The sequence below is a fragment of the Telopea speciosissima genome, chromosome 3 (genome assembly GCF_018873765.1).
Source record: "Telopea speciosissima isolate NSW1024214 ecotype Mountain lineage chromosome 3, Tspe_v1, whole genome shotgun sequence".
Lineage (NCBI taxonomy): Eukaryota > Viridiplantae > Streptophyta > Magnoliopsida > Proteales > Proteaceae > Telopea > Telopea speciosissima.
Window position 1 is genome coordinate 8,918,615 of NC_057918.1, and position 15,995 is coordinate 8,934,609.

The window sequence follows — 15,995 nt, forward strand, 5'->3', positions numbered from 1 at the left end:
CTACTTTAGCTTCCTGATAAGTGCTAAGGACTAAATTCTACCAAGAAAAGACCCACTGGGAAGAGGAAGTAGCAAAAAATTCAATTTACCTACACAAGCTTCAAGGGCGGCACTGCAAGTCTGCAACCACAAGCCAGCTCTCATTGTTCTGTACATTGTAGTCTGCCCAGAACCACAACTCTACAAACTGTACAATTCATAAAAAGGAAAAAATAACTCTACAAACTTTTTCAGAAAATGTAATGGAGTAGCACTCTAAGCACCCTAACCACATCTCTGCATTTCTTTATTTCACCAACAAACAAGTGTATCTCCCCAATTCTCACTTCTTTTTCTTTGAAGCCACAATCCTCCGAATTGCAAATATCCATCTCAGAACACTGTATAGTATTCTCCATTGTGTCTGAGCAGCTGCAGCAGACCGAACGGCAAGGAAGCTACTAACAGCAGTCTGTAAGTCAGCTTGTGAATCCAAACCTAGGCTTTGAGATCTAAAGGCATCCTCAATATCAAAATATTGTACATTGTCTTCACCACAGAAAGTATGCAACATGGATATGTCACCCATAAGAGAGTGTGTTACTTGGCTCGGCATATTGGAAGGCTGTTCATATCTAAGATCCATGTCACTGGTACCTTGCAAGGTGTAATGATTTAACCTTGTTGGGGCCCCAACAGATAAGATAGAAGAAACATCTGGAGAAAACACACACTGGTTAAAACCCAAATCATCCGACTTCTGATTGCTTGTCAACTGATTACTGTATGAACTCTCCACCCCAGGTGAGCTGGAGGGTAAACAAACAGCAGGTGATTGCAAAAAGTTTCCCATTGCAGCACCATCTTCCCAAGAGACCACTTCTTCCCAATGTTCATATGCAACTTGTACCAGTTTATGTGCGTCAGCCTAGAATGACAGCCAAAGAGTTAGAAAGAGGACAAGGAAAATCAACTCACATCCAGGAAAACACTATACCTTTTCAGTGTCTGAGAGCCCATCAATGGAAACATATTTGTCCTCGGAAAGAATTCCCAAAACTTCTCCTACAATGTTGAAGACCACACCCACTCTCTTCTGAGCACCGGGGGGATAGTACATATACATCCTATTATTAAGTGTACATGTCCGAGCATGGTCCACGGTGACCTCCCACATTTTAGCAGACATACCATTCCCTAGAATCTGCATATGTTTAGATAAACAGATACAGTTATTAGAGCATATATAACTGAAATTTTAAGGTGAAATGGCTAATACCTTACTGAACATTTTCATCCAATCCATATGAGTAATTAACCTTCAGCTCCAAGTAGAAAGTGGCAACTTAAAGAGTTAAATTTTATATATAGGGCATAGCATGTCGGCACAAAAAAAGTCCCTGACTAGTTACTTGAATATTTGGTATCTCCTCTTATAAGGGTATTTTCATTAAATCATTTCCAGGTAATTTTACCGGGAAAAATCGAAGAAACATATGAATCAGTAACAAACCTAATGATAACATTTATCAAATGGTTTCATAATTACAGAGACTCTTGACAATTTACACACAGAGAAAACTTAAAAATTTACCCACTATACATGCATAGTAGAAGGAAAACTCTTCAAATTTTATAAAGATGAAAACATTCACTGGAATATTAGCTATTTTTCTACAAGAGGAATGGTTTTTGCCAAATGAATCACAGAGCAAAAAAATTACCTACCAATCCAATCTTCCATGCAGCAATCATGTGTTGGATTTCGCAGTATGGCAAAATAAAGTTCTCTTTCCCATCTCTGATCTTTAAAGTCTTTCCATTCATCCATCTTTACATTTGCATCCCAGCCACATATTTTGTATGTGTTATTACTTGGTTGCCCAGCATTCTACGCTATAACTCTGGCCAGTCAATAAAGCCATCTCATAGAGTTGTAATGGTTCCGTAAGGTCACTATTCATACATCATGTTACTAATCCTGGGGCCATTCATATCTAGTCATCGCGAGTAAGTGCAATAATATGTATATTTTATAGGGAATTACCATGAATCTGTTAGCTAATAGAGTTATATTTCTCTCAATCCTACCAAAATCAGAACATACTTTATCTCCACCCTCATCACTGAGTGAACCTAGACAAAATAGAAATTTGACACTCAGGAATCTTATGGTCATCAATCTTTAATTTTCATGTCTCAACCTAATTTTACAAAAATTGTACTCTTATACTCTTTTAGCCCCACTTATATTAAAGCCTTTTGATCCCAAAACAACAACAACAACAACAAACTCACCTTATCCCAACTTAATAGGGTCAGCTACTTGGATCCAAGCAAAACAAAGTAGGGAAAACTGAGGTCAAAACAAAAAGGAAATGAAGAGATGGGAGAAGAGAATGAGGAGTGAGATGAGAAATGGAAAATGACAAATACAAGATGAACAATAAAAGGAAAAATGAGTAAGAGAAAAGAGGCATGACCCAGCAAATCAGGATAATCTAGCTAAATGGGGTCTGCTACATGACTCCTTGCCCTACAATTACGCTCTATCCGAGGTCATACTTGGAACAAGACCTAAACTATGCATGCCCTTCCTCACAACTTCTCCTATGGTCATTTTAGGTCTGCCCCTTGCTCTTTTAGCTCCTTCAATTGGGATCATATCACTCCTCCTTACTAGGGCATCCCTAGGCCTCCGTTGAACGGTGACCAAACCACCTTCTGATCCCAAAACATTCCTCCATATTTCTAAATAAGCATTTGGCACTCTGGTTCCATCAATCAAACATGCCATCAAAAAATAATATACACCATGGAACTACATATGCCTACTCAACCCATGTATGACTGCAGTACCCCACCCCCACCAAAAGAAGAAAAAAAATCCACAACCAAATAAAAGATTACTAGCCAATTAAACCATGGTGTAAATCTCTCTCCCTGAATTGTTTGAAATGAGTACCAGTCCCACATACATCTTTGTCAATTTACCTATCTATTTCATCAAAGGATAATTTGTGCAGCTCCTTTTTTTTTCCCTACAGAAAAGGTAATAGAGATCATATTGATGACATAAAAAAGGAAATACCACAGCTCTTAAAACCTGCCTTGTTCTATGCAATGGAAATGACAGTGATGTTTTCTCCACTTATCCAAAATTTAATCCATTGTAATGATCTTGTTGATAGTCAGCTCACTAGGATAAACCACTGTGTCCAATAAATATCAAACCTCAATTGGGATACTGTCTGACTCTAAAGTATTCCCTATCAAAAATAATTAATAGGAACTACAACTTTTATCCACATAAAAAAAAAAGAGAGAAACTATAACTTGTATTGCTCAAAAGTTTGACTCCTTGAATAGTATTAAACATTAAAAATCTAATAATCCAAAGGATTATTTGTATAACTTAGCCTAATATAACTTTACATTTCTTTTTAAAATATAGTAGCTTATCTGTCATTTGTCTACCTCTTCTTCTTCTTTTTTTAATATATATGGTGAAAATTTGGCGTTATCATTGTAATATCTGGGAAATTGAATTTATGCAACAAAATAGAAACGCAGTACCATGAAATTCGTGGCTGTAACATATAAAAAATGAGGGAGGACCATTGGAGTTTACATTTCGGAGTCTCGGAGTGTCGATACAAAGTAAAGTCAGAAAATCCTTCACAGTGTTGATATTTTGACTCCTCAAACGCTTATGAAAAGCACCATCTTTGCCAATCTTTTCCAGGCGCCATACCTCATCAACCAAAGATGGAGGGTAATGTTTCTTGTACACTGCAAACAAAAACCAGAAATTATGTTACACTTTTCTTTTCTTCAGTGTCTCGTCTCTGATCATAACAAATTCCAGTCCACTTATACGTTTAAGAAAAGATTTTATTTTGTGCATTTTTCCCCACTTTGTGTCCTGTTTTTAGTTGCCAAAATTTCGAAGGGGAACAAACTTGCTACATGACTTCTATGGGGAAGGGATTCTGAAAGGTTAAAAATCCTACGAAAACTCCAGACACAGATGACATTAAATAGAATTGAATAGTGAAACAGGATCCACGTAGCCAAACCCATTTAATTGGATAAGACTTTGAGTTGAGTTTTTCTACATAAGCACCATAGCAAGGAATCTCTAAACACATTTTTATCTGCCACACGGCAGCTCAATTGGCAATCAAATTTTGACAACACCCTCTACACATGGAAAGCTTCAGTTTACCGCATGCTACAATCCAAATATCAATTTCCTATGGTTGATCATTCTAGAGGAAAAAATCCAATACAAGGTGATGAGATGCAAGCATAGATCTCTTTGGGATGCTTCTACACCAATATGATATAAGTTCAGTCACAATATTTCACACTTAGTCAATCAACACGGTCCCATTTCTATACAATGACGGGAATGGCCAAATCATCCCCCAACTAATCTGCCCACCAAAAATACAAGGGGAAAGTTCGATTCATGGTGAGTTATAGAATCAAAATGGGCCACAAAATTTGATGTCTGGGAAATCAAAGGGGTGACCTATATATCTGACAGTGGGATTGGTTAGGCATGCTCACCACATGGCAGAAAGAGCTTCCCATCAGCAGCTCACATGGAGAGCCTTTAAAGGGTGGCAGCTGGAGAAAATATTTTCCATATATGTGTCAATAACAGCAAAATAATATTAATAAATTATAATACTCACATTCTCCACGATGATCCTTTACCATGAAAGCTTCTGTCTTTGCTTCTTTTACTGTAATGCCATTACAGTTAACATCGACAACTCTTGCCCCTAACCTGAACTTACGACTCCTTGTCCAGCTTGAATTATCAGTAAAAATAAGATCACCCACAACACCAGTACCCTCACTAAGATTCAGAAATGCATCTCCGGTAAGGAGTGGTCTCTTGCCTTCCCTTTCCTTAACAATGTTGTTACTGAATTCTTCAGTAGTCCAATTTTCTTGTTCATCACCTCCAAAATCCCCTTCAAGAACCACTATTTCTACCTTTGCCAAGGATTCAGGACCTGAGTTGACAACTTGACCAGACAGGGTATCCATTATAGCTAACCTTATGGCTGAACATTCCTCTGCTTCAAGTCTTGTACCAGTAAAGACTGGAAGAGAAAGCTTGTTTGTGAATTGCAGTTGTAAGCTTCTTGAGATTGGATATACCTGTCCAATGCAATTTCTGAACAAGAAATGTGAAAATGCATCAACAGTACAATCATTATTATGAAGGATAACTTTTATATAACTACTTCATAAATTGACTATAAGCAGACAGATTGAATTAGTTCTTACTGCTTAACATTGGTCAAATGTTTTCTCAGTGCCACTTCAATTTCTTCTTTCACCTAATGAAACATGTAAGACATCAATGAGTAGAATCTTTTGAAGTAACGAATCACAGTGAAGCACATTTTCTTTGAAACCATAAACAGAAACCAAAATCATATGGGAGACCATTAAGTTAACATTCTGTCGTTCAGATCAATTTTCTGATATGGTTTTCATGTAAACCTTGTGATTCAAAGTCTGTTTTCTAGATCAACCATTTTTCTTCTCTTTTTGGAGCTGGAAAGCTCCGGTAAAAGAGCATGTAGTTTTGTTCATTTCGTTCCTGCCGGTGGAGGTCGCTCTATAAAATCAATGCATGAATCTTCGTAAGGGGCATGGAGCTAGCAATGCTTTAAGAAACCATGTGAGGCTCTAGAAGAGTGTAGTTGTTCAGCAGATGTCAAGCTCGAAAGCTTTTTTGGATTAAAGAAAGAAGAAAGTTCTGTCTCGTTCCGTTGGCAAGCGAGCCAGCGGATATAATTCATTATCTTTCTTTCCAAGCAAGTCATCAAAGATTTTTTTCTTTCTCTTTCCGGCAGGAAGGCAAGTATTGGCATGTGTGCTCAAGTTCTTTCTGGCTTTCTGATTCTATCTCTTGCGAAGGGATTTTTCCAACCTGTGAACTGTGCAACTGATTGTTTTAGTTGTGAAAACCAAGGGCATTGAGCTTTCGAATGTCCTAAACGCCGACCAGAAGCTCAAGTCCACTATCGTAAATTGTTTTGAGACAGTGGGTCATAGACAATGCCATAGACAGGTATCATGTACATTACTAGACACTTGATCATTCCATTTTTTCTTTCGAATTCATTCAATATATTAGAAGTTATATATAGTAAAATAATATGGTCCAGTGAAGCATATGACATAGAAGCAATGGATTTAGATAAGGTGATATAAATGGATTTATAATCTTTTTTGGGACCGAATATACAAAGCTATTAAGAAACCAGAACGAGTAGTTTGGTTTCTGTGTAAGTGCTTAAGAAATAAATAAATCCAAGCCATCAATTAGAAGAATTTTGTTACATTAAAAAAATAGTTTATGACAGCTAATGGCCAATATAATAAAATGATGCTCATATGATGAAAATAAGTATTGTATCGAAAGATCAATAACATTCAGGGCTAAAGGCATAGCTGAAGGAGATTGGGCACAAGGAGGCAAGGTATACGTATCAAGGAGATACAAAGCATAAGTCTTAAAATTCTTTAGAAGAAAAATCATTACGCTACCAAGATATATTAACATAAAACAAACAAGAAAAAAATAAAATCCTAAATTTTCAAAAAATAAAAAATAAAGCAGTAAAATACCAGACACACCCACAATGGCTGAATGGAGCACCAAATCATTGTTCATCACCCAAGAAGCAAAGAATCAGATGAATCATGCTAGTATAAATATGCAAGACATGGGAGAATCATATGCAGTTCAGACATGACTTGAGAAAAATATGGCCAAAATATAGAGGTCTTAATGGAAGAATAAAATGCAGTTCAGACATGACTTGAGAAAAGTATGGCCAAAATGTAGAGGTTAATGGTGAGATTTCAAGTTTCAGTCTCTTTCCCAAGTCCCTTTGACTGTTGGCATATTTGGTTAGTGTCTTACATATAATAATTATAATATGCAGGTTGAGCCCTAATCTAAGTAGGAACATCTTCCTTAATGTTTAATCAAATGTGAAAGGGGCTAAGGATTATTTTCTTCAATATAAATATCATATTTCCTTTTTCCTCTGGGAGGTGATCTACTACAAACAAATTCTTGCTTTTAGCTTCTCTTCAAATGATTTACCACATTAAATTTGTATCTCAAGGTAGCAACAAAGAAAAACATGACCTTCCAGCTCTTTAAAGCCTTAAACAATCATAGACACACAGTCATGGCTTGAGGGTATAACCAACAAAGCAAACCATTAATGCTCATCAGAACACAAACACATCATCACTGCAGGAGACAGTCTAGGCAATCATCATCATTTGTCAGACCAAGCTGTGGCCAAAACACTTGTATACACATTAAATGTCTCGTTGAAAGCTACAGCCCTCCATTCCCTAAACAAAGATAAAATCCTACCACCAATGGAATAGCCTTCCCTTTCCCCATTTTGTGACTGTTAATGAAGTTTTTTTTTGTTTTGGGGGGTGGTGGGGGGGGGGGGGAGAACATAAAAGAACAAACACAAAACCCAAAATAAATACAGGAAATCTGAAAATAAAGAGAAATCGTGGACTGCTCTTAACACCCCAAGGCTTTGATTTTCTTGCACATTTCATTCTACATGACTCCTCAATCCTCATGTATCCTTGGTGAGATCTTTGCCAAGTCAGGATAGAACTACCACTTCTCTCAGAAACCATTTCTAGCCGAGGGAATGTTCCAGCTTAAGAAACAAGGTTTGGTATAACTTTTTAAGTCTCTATTTCCCTTTCTGATAAATGGAATTTATGATAAAGTAAAACTGAGATTTTAACTTGTTCTGAAAAAAGACAAAGAGCCATCCCCACATCTGGGGATATTTAGGTCAATTCAACATGACTAGTAAAAATTTTTTTTAAAAAAAAATTAAGAATGAGAGCACAGGCCGATTCACCTCGGAAGCTTGACTGATTCTGCCATTTCAGGTGCTCTCTCTCTCTCTCTCTCTCCCCCTCCTCTGCTAAGTTTTTTTTTTTTTTTTTGGGGGGGGCGGTGGGGGTGAAGTAGAGTTGTAACCCTTTCACAGGAGAAAAAAAATCACCATTTGACAGGCCTGTTCAGTCTCTCCCTTGCAGGATTACTGAGGGTTTTTTTTTATGTTGAACAGGCCGGTTCCCCTAGTTGATGCCCTAACATTCAGGTTCGATCAAGCTATACATTGAGGGCATTAGGATATATACAGAGAAGGTTCTGCAAAGTTTTAGAGCTCAAAAAAGGAGTGAGAAAGAAGGTGGAAGAGCAATGACCACTCATTCCAAGTTCAGATGAGACTCGATGAGATACCAGTTACATAACAATTGAAATCTTCTACTTACAAATTAATTATTTTTGATAATTTGAGCTTAGTGATTTTTGTGCCCAATGACCCACCCACTGCAAGTCCAGATGAGACTCAATGAGATCCCAGTTACATACTGATTGAAATCCTATACTTATCACCAAAAGGAACTATGAATTACTTTTCAAACAATGCAAGCTAGATTCAAGCTTCATCTTAAATTTCAAGATATATTCCATCCCTGTAAAAATATCCAACTATAACCACAGAAAATGAAAACTAAAGTAGTAGCAGTAATAATAATAATAATAATAATAAATCATGCACAAGAAAGGACTCTTATCGAACAGTTTACATGATAAATCAGTATGACCCAGAGGCTCCAGCTTTCCCCACTATACAAAAGCTCGACAATATAAGCAAATTTATTAATTAAAAAGTAGTTTTATAGGCAAACTTATCCCTAGTTGATTTATCATTTAACCAAGAAGATGTGGCAATTGGACTACATTCTTCAGCTCAAGTTTAATACTTGAACTGTTAAAATGTATGTCAGATTCATAACTGCAGCAAAAATTATTTGAGGGCAGCACTTACTATTTTACGGACCAAGGGTTCCAAAATCTTCTGAATATCATGGAGCTTCAACGCTTCTAACAACACACTAAAACATTAAGAAAAAATTAGTAAACAAAAGAAACAAGCTAGATCAGGACAGTGCAACAATATTCTTTCTATTTGAAAAGTAAAATAGTCATTAAATTTTAACAAGAATATCGGCAAGGCCGCTTGATTTCTTAATTGTCATTGTGCTCTTCATTGTTAACGTAATGAAATAATCTATTCCCCAACCTCATCCTCCCCAAAGAAGGGAATCATGAAAGCATCATTATCATAACGGGGAGTGTGGAAAACATATCTTAACACGATGCAGAAAAGAATGGAAATCGCAAACAACAATCACACAATGAACACAAGGATTTATGTGGTTCGGCAAGATTGCCTACGTCCATGGTGATCACTATCAATGGAGAATAGGGTTACAGCCGCACACCTCTCTCAGATTTCGTTACAGAGAAAGAACCCTCGCTACATATTTATAGTGAAACCCTATACAGGAATTTTACCAAAATGCACATATAGTCCTTAAAAAAAATTTCCCGCCCCCAAACCCCCTCCGCATGGACCCGCTGATTTGCCCAAGTCCCACCAGAACAGTAGATTAACACGCAAGTCCTCACACCTCGAGGCCTACAGCCTCTTAACGGCCCTTCATAATCAACCCACAAAACCAAGCGATGGAATATAAGACATCATACCCCCACCAGGAGATTTCATAAAAGCTTAGTCAAAATATAGGCAGACTAACATTATTCTTTCGAATGCCATAAACCAAAATCTGTTTTAGAAAATTAAGCACAGTAATTTTATTGATCAAGGTAACAAGCAAGTTCTTCATTCACCCATTACCTTTATAGATTAAATGACCTGGAAATTGGGATTTTATTCCTTGGACTGATAAAAGGAGAACAAATGCCAATTATAAAGATCAAAATCATACTGACTCTAGTTGTCATACAAATCCCCCCACCCCCTTTTTTTTCTTGGGGAAGATGATTTCATTCGAAGATGAACTGAAGAAGAAGAGAAAATGGGGCAATATGCCAATCATGAAATCGGAGAACCAATTCTACTTTCCAATAAAATATATCTTCCACTTTATTCCATGCACAAAATGAAGCAAATCAAAATATCAAATTCATTTAAACTCAATAAATAAATAAAAAACAACAGGGGGTGAATGGGAAAGCGTTCATATTTCACCATGATAAGCAAAACCCAATAAGAAAATTCCGATTTAAATATATTTTAAGATTAATGAAAAGTAACCTAAATAGTAGCAGAGTAAAATGGGTAAAATGAAAAAAAGAAAACCAACGAGTGAACGTATCTCACCTTTTCAAGGAAGGTCGGCATTGACGCTTCTCACCAGGGCTGTTGCCTTCCTTTCCATCTTCAGGTTGCCGTTTCTGCGACATACTCCAAGTTGGGAATAAACGTAATTAGGTGGCAACTATAATTAAATCCAAATTACTCCCCCATCAACTAGAAGTCGGCAGCAAGAACAAGAACAAGAACAAGAACAGCAGAATAAGAAGAGAATAAGAAAAGAGAAGATAGGACATGAAAAACTAGTGAATGGGAACATGCAATCAAAGATGAAGAGGAACAAGAAGAATAAAAGGAATAATAATCATAAACACTAATAAGTAATAAAGGGGTAAGTGACAAATCCTTGCCATCTATCCATGTCCCGCCTCTAAATTTGTCTGCGTTTTTCCTGAGACGAATTATTGTAAATTTGAAGATACACAGAGAAACTTTAGAAAAGACGAACGTTACAGAAGTTAAACTGAAACATAGAGAGTTTTTTTTTTGGGAGTTTTTTAGCAGAAGAATCCGAAAAGAATCAGACGAACAGAAGAAGAAATGAAAGAGGAGAGACGTAAAGCAGGTGGTGATGCAAATGCAATAGTTACGATTAACGAGTGATGAATTTTTGGATTCGAGTGCGGGGCCCACCGAAAGCGCGTTACCCCAGTAGGAGAAGGTCACATCAACGCGGCTTCTGTGACACGTTGTATCTTCCATTTGGCGGGTTTCATGAGTCATCTAACGTTCCATTTTTACTCGGGTCTATGATAGTATTGGTACACCTGGGTCTACGGTTTACCTTACCTTTCTTGTATGGATTATGGATCGCATGTGGATTTTGGTTTTTCTATCAATTTGGATCCTTTACTGTCGAGCTTTCCAGCAGGATCGTTCTGCCCAGATACGGTGTTGCACACAATGTCCGTCTTATCTCTGCTCAAATGCTTTGCTTGAGTGGGGGTAAGATGATCATTGCACATAATATCATGTCTGGACAGCACAGTCCTACCGGACAGCTCGGTAGTAGAGGATCTAGATCCTTTTTCTATACGTAGGGGCCTGCACCGGTAGGCCTGATTGGACCCGATTAGGTAAAAACCTAATACTAGAACATTTGATTAAAAAATGGATCAGTGCCGGGCCTATCCCGATTATGAAATGAGATATTGGATAATGACCGACCGTTTATAGCTCAATTAATCAATGTAAGCCTACTTATCCCAATTAGAACTTATTGATGGCCCGTTTAAGGTCATTTATAGTCTTGAGCACGCGTATGCCTTGACCAACAAAGCCTGATTAGTAACGATGTGAGACTTTAAATTGGTGACTTTAAATTGGTGGGCACCAATTAGGCTCAGCCAAAATCGATCAAACCCAACTGGTTGACACTTTTATCTACACTACACTTTTATCTACACTACACGGGCATTTGAGAGGTGACTACTCTAATTGATAATTGACACATACATGGTTGTTGGATACAACAGTCCTTAATTGCCCATATCTAAAAATATGAGGCTTGTATCATTTTTGTGGGCTTTTCTTTTTAAAAAATTTTCTCAGTCAGATGTCAAATCTTGATTTGATCATTTTAGCCATTACGTTGATAAAAGATTAGAATATAAAGACAAGATTGGCTAATTTGTAAATATAAAGTGATGGAAAATCTCTTGATCATGCGTCATTATGGTAGTTGGATAGGCATCATTATAAAAGAAGCAATTTTTTCGATTTCGTCTAATAAGAAACAACTATTTAGCTCAGTTGGTGAACCATGGTACGCTTCATGTCCATGCTCACCAAGAGATCTCGAGTTCGAGTCTCTTGGCTGGTGTCTTATCCCCTCCCCGGTTTGATCCTCCCTTCTATTAAATATATATGTAAAAGCTCTCAATTACCAAAAAAAATAATTACAACCGTCAAATTGTGAGAAAATTTTACAATCGTTACATAGTGCATTTTGTAATGAAATTTTTTTTTTTTGGTTTCTCTCGAAATCATGATCCATCTAAATGTTAATCAAAGTTGACTTGTGAATAGGTACCTCACAATATAATGTTTTGTAAAAGAGAGTTTCTCATCAACCATTGAGTACCGTCACTAAACTCCAACCCCTATTATACATGGTCGGAATTATTATTTCTCTAATCAACCTAAGGACAAGAAATTGACATTATGTTGTGGCTTAAGAGGTTCTCTCTTTACAATGGGTGAAGCATAACTCGATCTTGCAAATGAAATTTAACAAACTAATAGAATTTGACAATATATACATGAAATTGCCATTTGAGCATCCATGCCGCACATAAAAGGCTCTACTCCTTTGGATGTTGAACCGGCTATCCTTGATATTCTTCGTCTAGCAGAGTCTTTTGTTTCATGTAATTTCGCTTTTATTCCTAGGGATGGCAATACTATCGCCCATTCCCTAGCATCGGAGGCCCCTTCTTGTTGTGAGCTGATAGATTGGCCAAGGGTCCCTTGGATGTCGTGCTTGCCAAGGGTCAATCTCTCAGCCTCGAACTGTACTGCACTCCGTGATCAAGGAATTGGTGAAGATTTTAATCCAAATAAATTTTCTATTATCAACCCCCGAAAAAAAAAAATTTTGACCACCACATGGCATGTATATAATTATGAAATAAAATTCTCAGCATTAAGGGCATAGGATGTTCTACCAAAAATTAAAAAAAAAAACAGAATACATCTAGACACATGGGGGTGGGCAAAATAACCGATCCGCACCCTATAGATGGTCCAAACCCCACCCATGTCTCGCCCTATATGTCTTGAGGCATGCACTACAGAATAGAGAACGTGCGCCTTACAACTATAAAGACACATGTAGACAAACATACAAAAACAAGTTTGTTAGTCCCATTTTGATCAGCTTTCCATTGATCATATGGATGCAAGAGGTATTTAGTTATTAATTAAACGTACAGTACTTTTATTAAAAATAAAATTTAAAAAGGAAAAACAGCAAGCAAATCATTAACACATGTCGGCCATTGAATTTTCCACTACCGTGATGACCACCTAAAAACTTACTTTATAGAAATAGTGCTACTTAGACCCTACTTCATCCAATTAATATATAAATTCAACATATTTGTTAGCCAAACCTATTGATATAATTAAGTTTTAAAGTACCTCGAATCATTAATAAAAATCTTACATCCTTCCTAATGCACTTGTATGTTGGACCGGTAAGCTAACCCTCTCCGTGTGCAAAACTATTTTGGGAGAATGTTCTCTGTGCTGCAGCGCAGGCTGCGTCCAGACACATGGGCCTATCACTCAGGGGGTAGGGTGGTCATTGCGCCCACCCCATGTGTCTGAGCATAACTTGCGCTGCAACACATAAAATATTCTCCCAAAAAGGACAAAAAGAAAAGAAAGATTTCGATATAGTTTTCTAATAAAGTATTTTTTTTTTCTTGCCATTTGACTGGCAAATGGACGATAAACGATTCAAGCAGTCAATTTTTAGAGTTTTGTTTGAACATTCACAATTTTCTATACCTGCTTACAGAAACAAATAGAATTGGAAAAAATTTTGCTGCTACACTAGTACTAGGAATGTTCCTCTTACAAGGCTAGCAATCAAATAAATGGAATACTTCACTTCTCCTTTAGATTCATAAATACCCTCCTAGGTTTTAGTATTTTCTAAAATACCCTTTAAGATTCTATTTCCTTGGCTGCCAGCCTTGTAGCAGGAACATTCCTATTAGCAGCAAAATTGCGTCAGTCCGTCTTGATTGTCCAAGCGATTGGGTGTTGTTCATGTGGTGCCAATGTGGAAAACAAAATTGAACTAAATTGTGAATTAAATTGAGTTGGGCCGACCCGGTACCATCCCAATCTACATTCTACAGTGAAGAAAAATCTTTTAATACATTGTATAATTATGAAGAAGGGACATGCATCCTTGGCCTTCGGTGATGCATCTTGTCCTTGAAGCCTAGAGCTATGGGTTTCTCATGCTATTTCACATTAAGCTTTGAGCTACACTCACTTGGCTCTTTAGAAGACTTCTTTCCCTAAGGATCATTTCAAGATTGTAACTACTTTTAGGAAAGAATTTTCAGTGGAAAGCGGGGATGTGATCTGTGTGTGCGTACAAGGGTTAATGAGAGTGAGTTCAAAAGCATCAATAAGACAGACATTTTCATCTTTCACGAGGGTTGGGCGGTCATTTGCCCCACAACCCGCCAATGGAGAGCACGCTAGAGAACATTTCTTCTTAAAATGAAAACTAAGATAGGAGATAACTTTGGGCTATGGGCTATGGGCTATGGGTTATAGGTGTGTGAGTGTGGTGTGTGTTGTGTATATCCATCATTCCACGGTCTCAAAAATCGATTAATTTTTTGGGATTAGTGTGTGGTTTGTGTGATTACACTTTCATCCAAAAAAAAAAACTCGGATATGGGCTATGGGCTCTGGGCTATGGCGCAGGGAGTACGAAGTACGATGCGATTTTATTTATTTTTTTGGTAGAAAAAATACGATGCGATGCAACTAGGAGTAGGGAAAACAGAAGCACCGTTCCAGCGTGTGGTTATATCCAATGAAAACATGACATGTGGCTGGTGGAGGAATTGGGGTCCAAATCCCAGGTGTAGGTATTGTATTATGGGGCCACAAAGTAGGTCAGAGCTCTTACATTTTCTTGGTGTGAGCCCACTGTACCATAAAGAAGATAATGGGGCTTTACCAAAAATAAAATAAAATAAAGAAGATAATAGGGTCATATTTTAAGAGAGAGACGGAATTGGGCCAAAATTCACCAAGGGTGAATAAGCTATAGATTGCCAAACCCACACCCTTAAGAAGAAAAGTTCTAGCACCACAGGTGTCTGGAGTCTGGACCAACCACCACCAGCCATGTGCTTACTTTAAAGCTGCCACCGATTGACCCTCGAACTCACCACCACCATCATCCCAAAGCTTTTATTAGTTGTCTCTCCATTACTGATCACCCATTCCCATTTTCTCTCCCCCTCACCGGCCCATACCCCTCCAGCCCAAATATAAATGCCATTGGATATCACCGGCGACTTGTTTCATACTAGCTAACAAGGCTTTGTTCGTTTGCTTTTATGTCCAGAATGGTCTCCAAAGCTCTCCTTTTCCTCTTGGCCTCCTTCCTTCTGCTTACTATGACGGTATGACTCTCTTTTTTTTTTTTTTCCCTTCCCCGTCTTCTCTTCCACAAACTTTACTTTTTGGAGTTCCTGAAAGCTATTATTTGGGCTTTGTAGGCTTCATCTATTGACGAGGAGATCTTCACTGAGGTAACTAACTAATTTAACCTTATAACTAAGCAGTAATTAATTAGTTTATAAGATGAAATGGGTGTTGAGACACATAGCAGTACTGTGGAATGTATTTATTGTAATGTAGGCAGCTGTTGGCTACGGCAATGCGCCCAGCAAGGCTCCTCTTTCTCCAGCTACGGCACCGGCCAAGGCACCCCTCAAGCCACCAGTTACAGCACCTGCACCAACACCAGTGAAGGCGGCTCCACCTCCTATTCTACCACCGGTGAACATTACAGAGTGTCCACGTCTTTGTGGAGTAAGGTGTTCACTGCATTCAAGGAAGAGGCAGTGCACAAGGGTGTGCATGACTTGCTGCCAACGCTGCAAATGTGTTCCACCAGGCACGTACGGTAACAAGGAGATGTGCGGTAAGTGCTACACTGATATGACCACCCACGGTAACAGACCCAAGTGCCCTTGA

The 15,995-nt window shown here is 37.9% G+C and overlaps 2 protein-coding genes across 3 annotated transcripts; one reads left to right on the plus strand and one right to left on the minus strand.

Moving 5' to 3' along the window:
* Window positions 1-67: 67 nt before the first annotated feature.
* Window positions 68-10,663, minus strand: LOC122656374 (calmodulin-binding protein 60 B-like). 2 transcript variants are annotated; one of them, XM_043850862.1, is made up of 8 exons: window positions 10,601-10,661; window positions 10,263-10,412; window positions 8,904-8,970; window positions 5,287-5,339; window positions 4,683-5,173; window positions 3,611-3,771; window positions 977-1,183; window positions 68-907 (listed from the first exon to the last, which is right to left on the minus strand). In XM_043850862.1, the coding sequence occupies exons 2-8, from the start codon at window positions 10,343-10,345 to the stop codon at window positions 323-325; spliced, it is 1,647 nt and encodes a 548-aa protein (XP_043706797.1). In that variant the 5' UTR covers window positions 10,346-10,412; window positions 10,601-10,661; the 3' UTR covers window positions 68-322. The 2 variants fall into 2 exon arrangements, with proteins under 2 accessions (XP_043706797.1, XP_043706798.1); XM_043850863.1 differs by lacking the exon at window positions 68-907 and having other exon boundaries at window positions 1,026-1,183; window positions 3,556-3,771; window positions 10,601-10,663.
* A 4,749-nt stretch (window positions 10,664-15,412) lies between these two features.
* Window positions 15,413-15,995, plus strand: LOC122654162 (gibberellin-regulated protein 14-like). Its single transcript, XM_043848144.1, has 3 exons — window positions 15,413-15,418; window positions 15,515-15,547; window positions 15,657-15,995. The coding sequence occupies exons 1-3, from the start codon at window positions 15,413-15,415 to the stop codon at window positions 15,993-15,995; spliced, it is 378 nt and encodes a 125-aa protein (XP_043704079.1).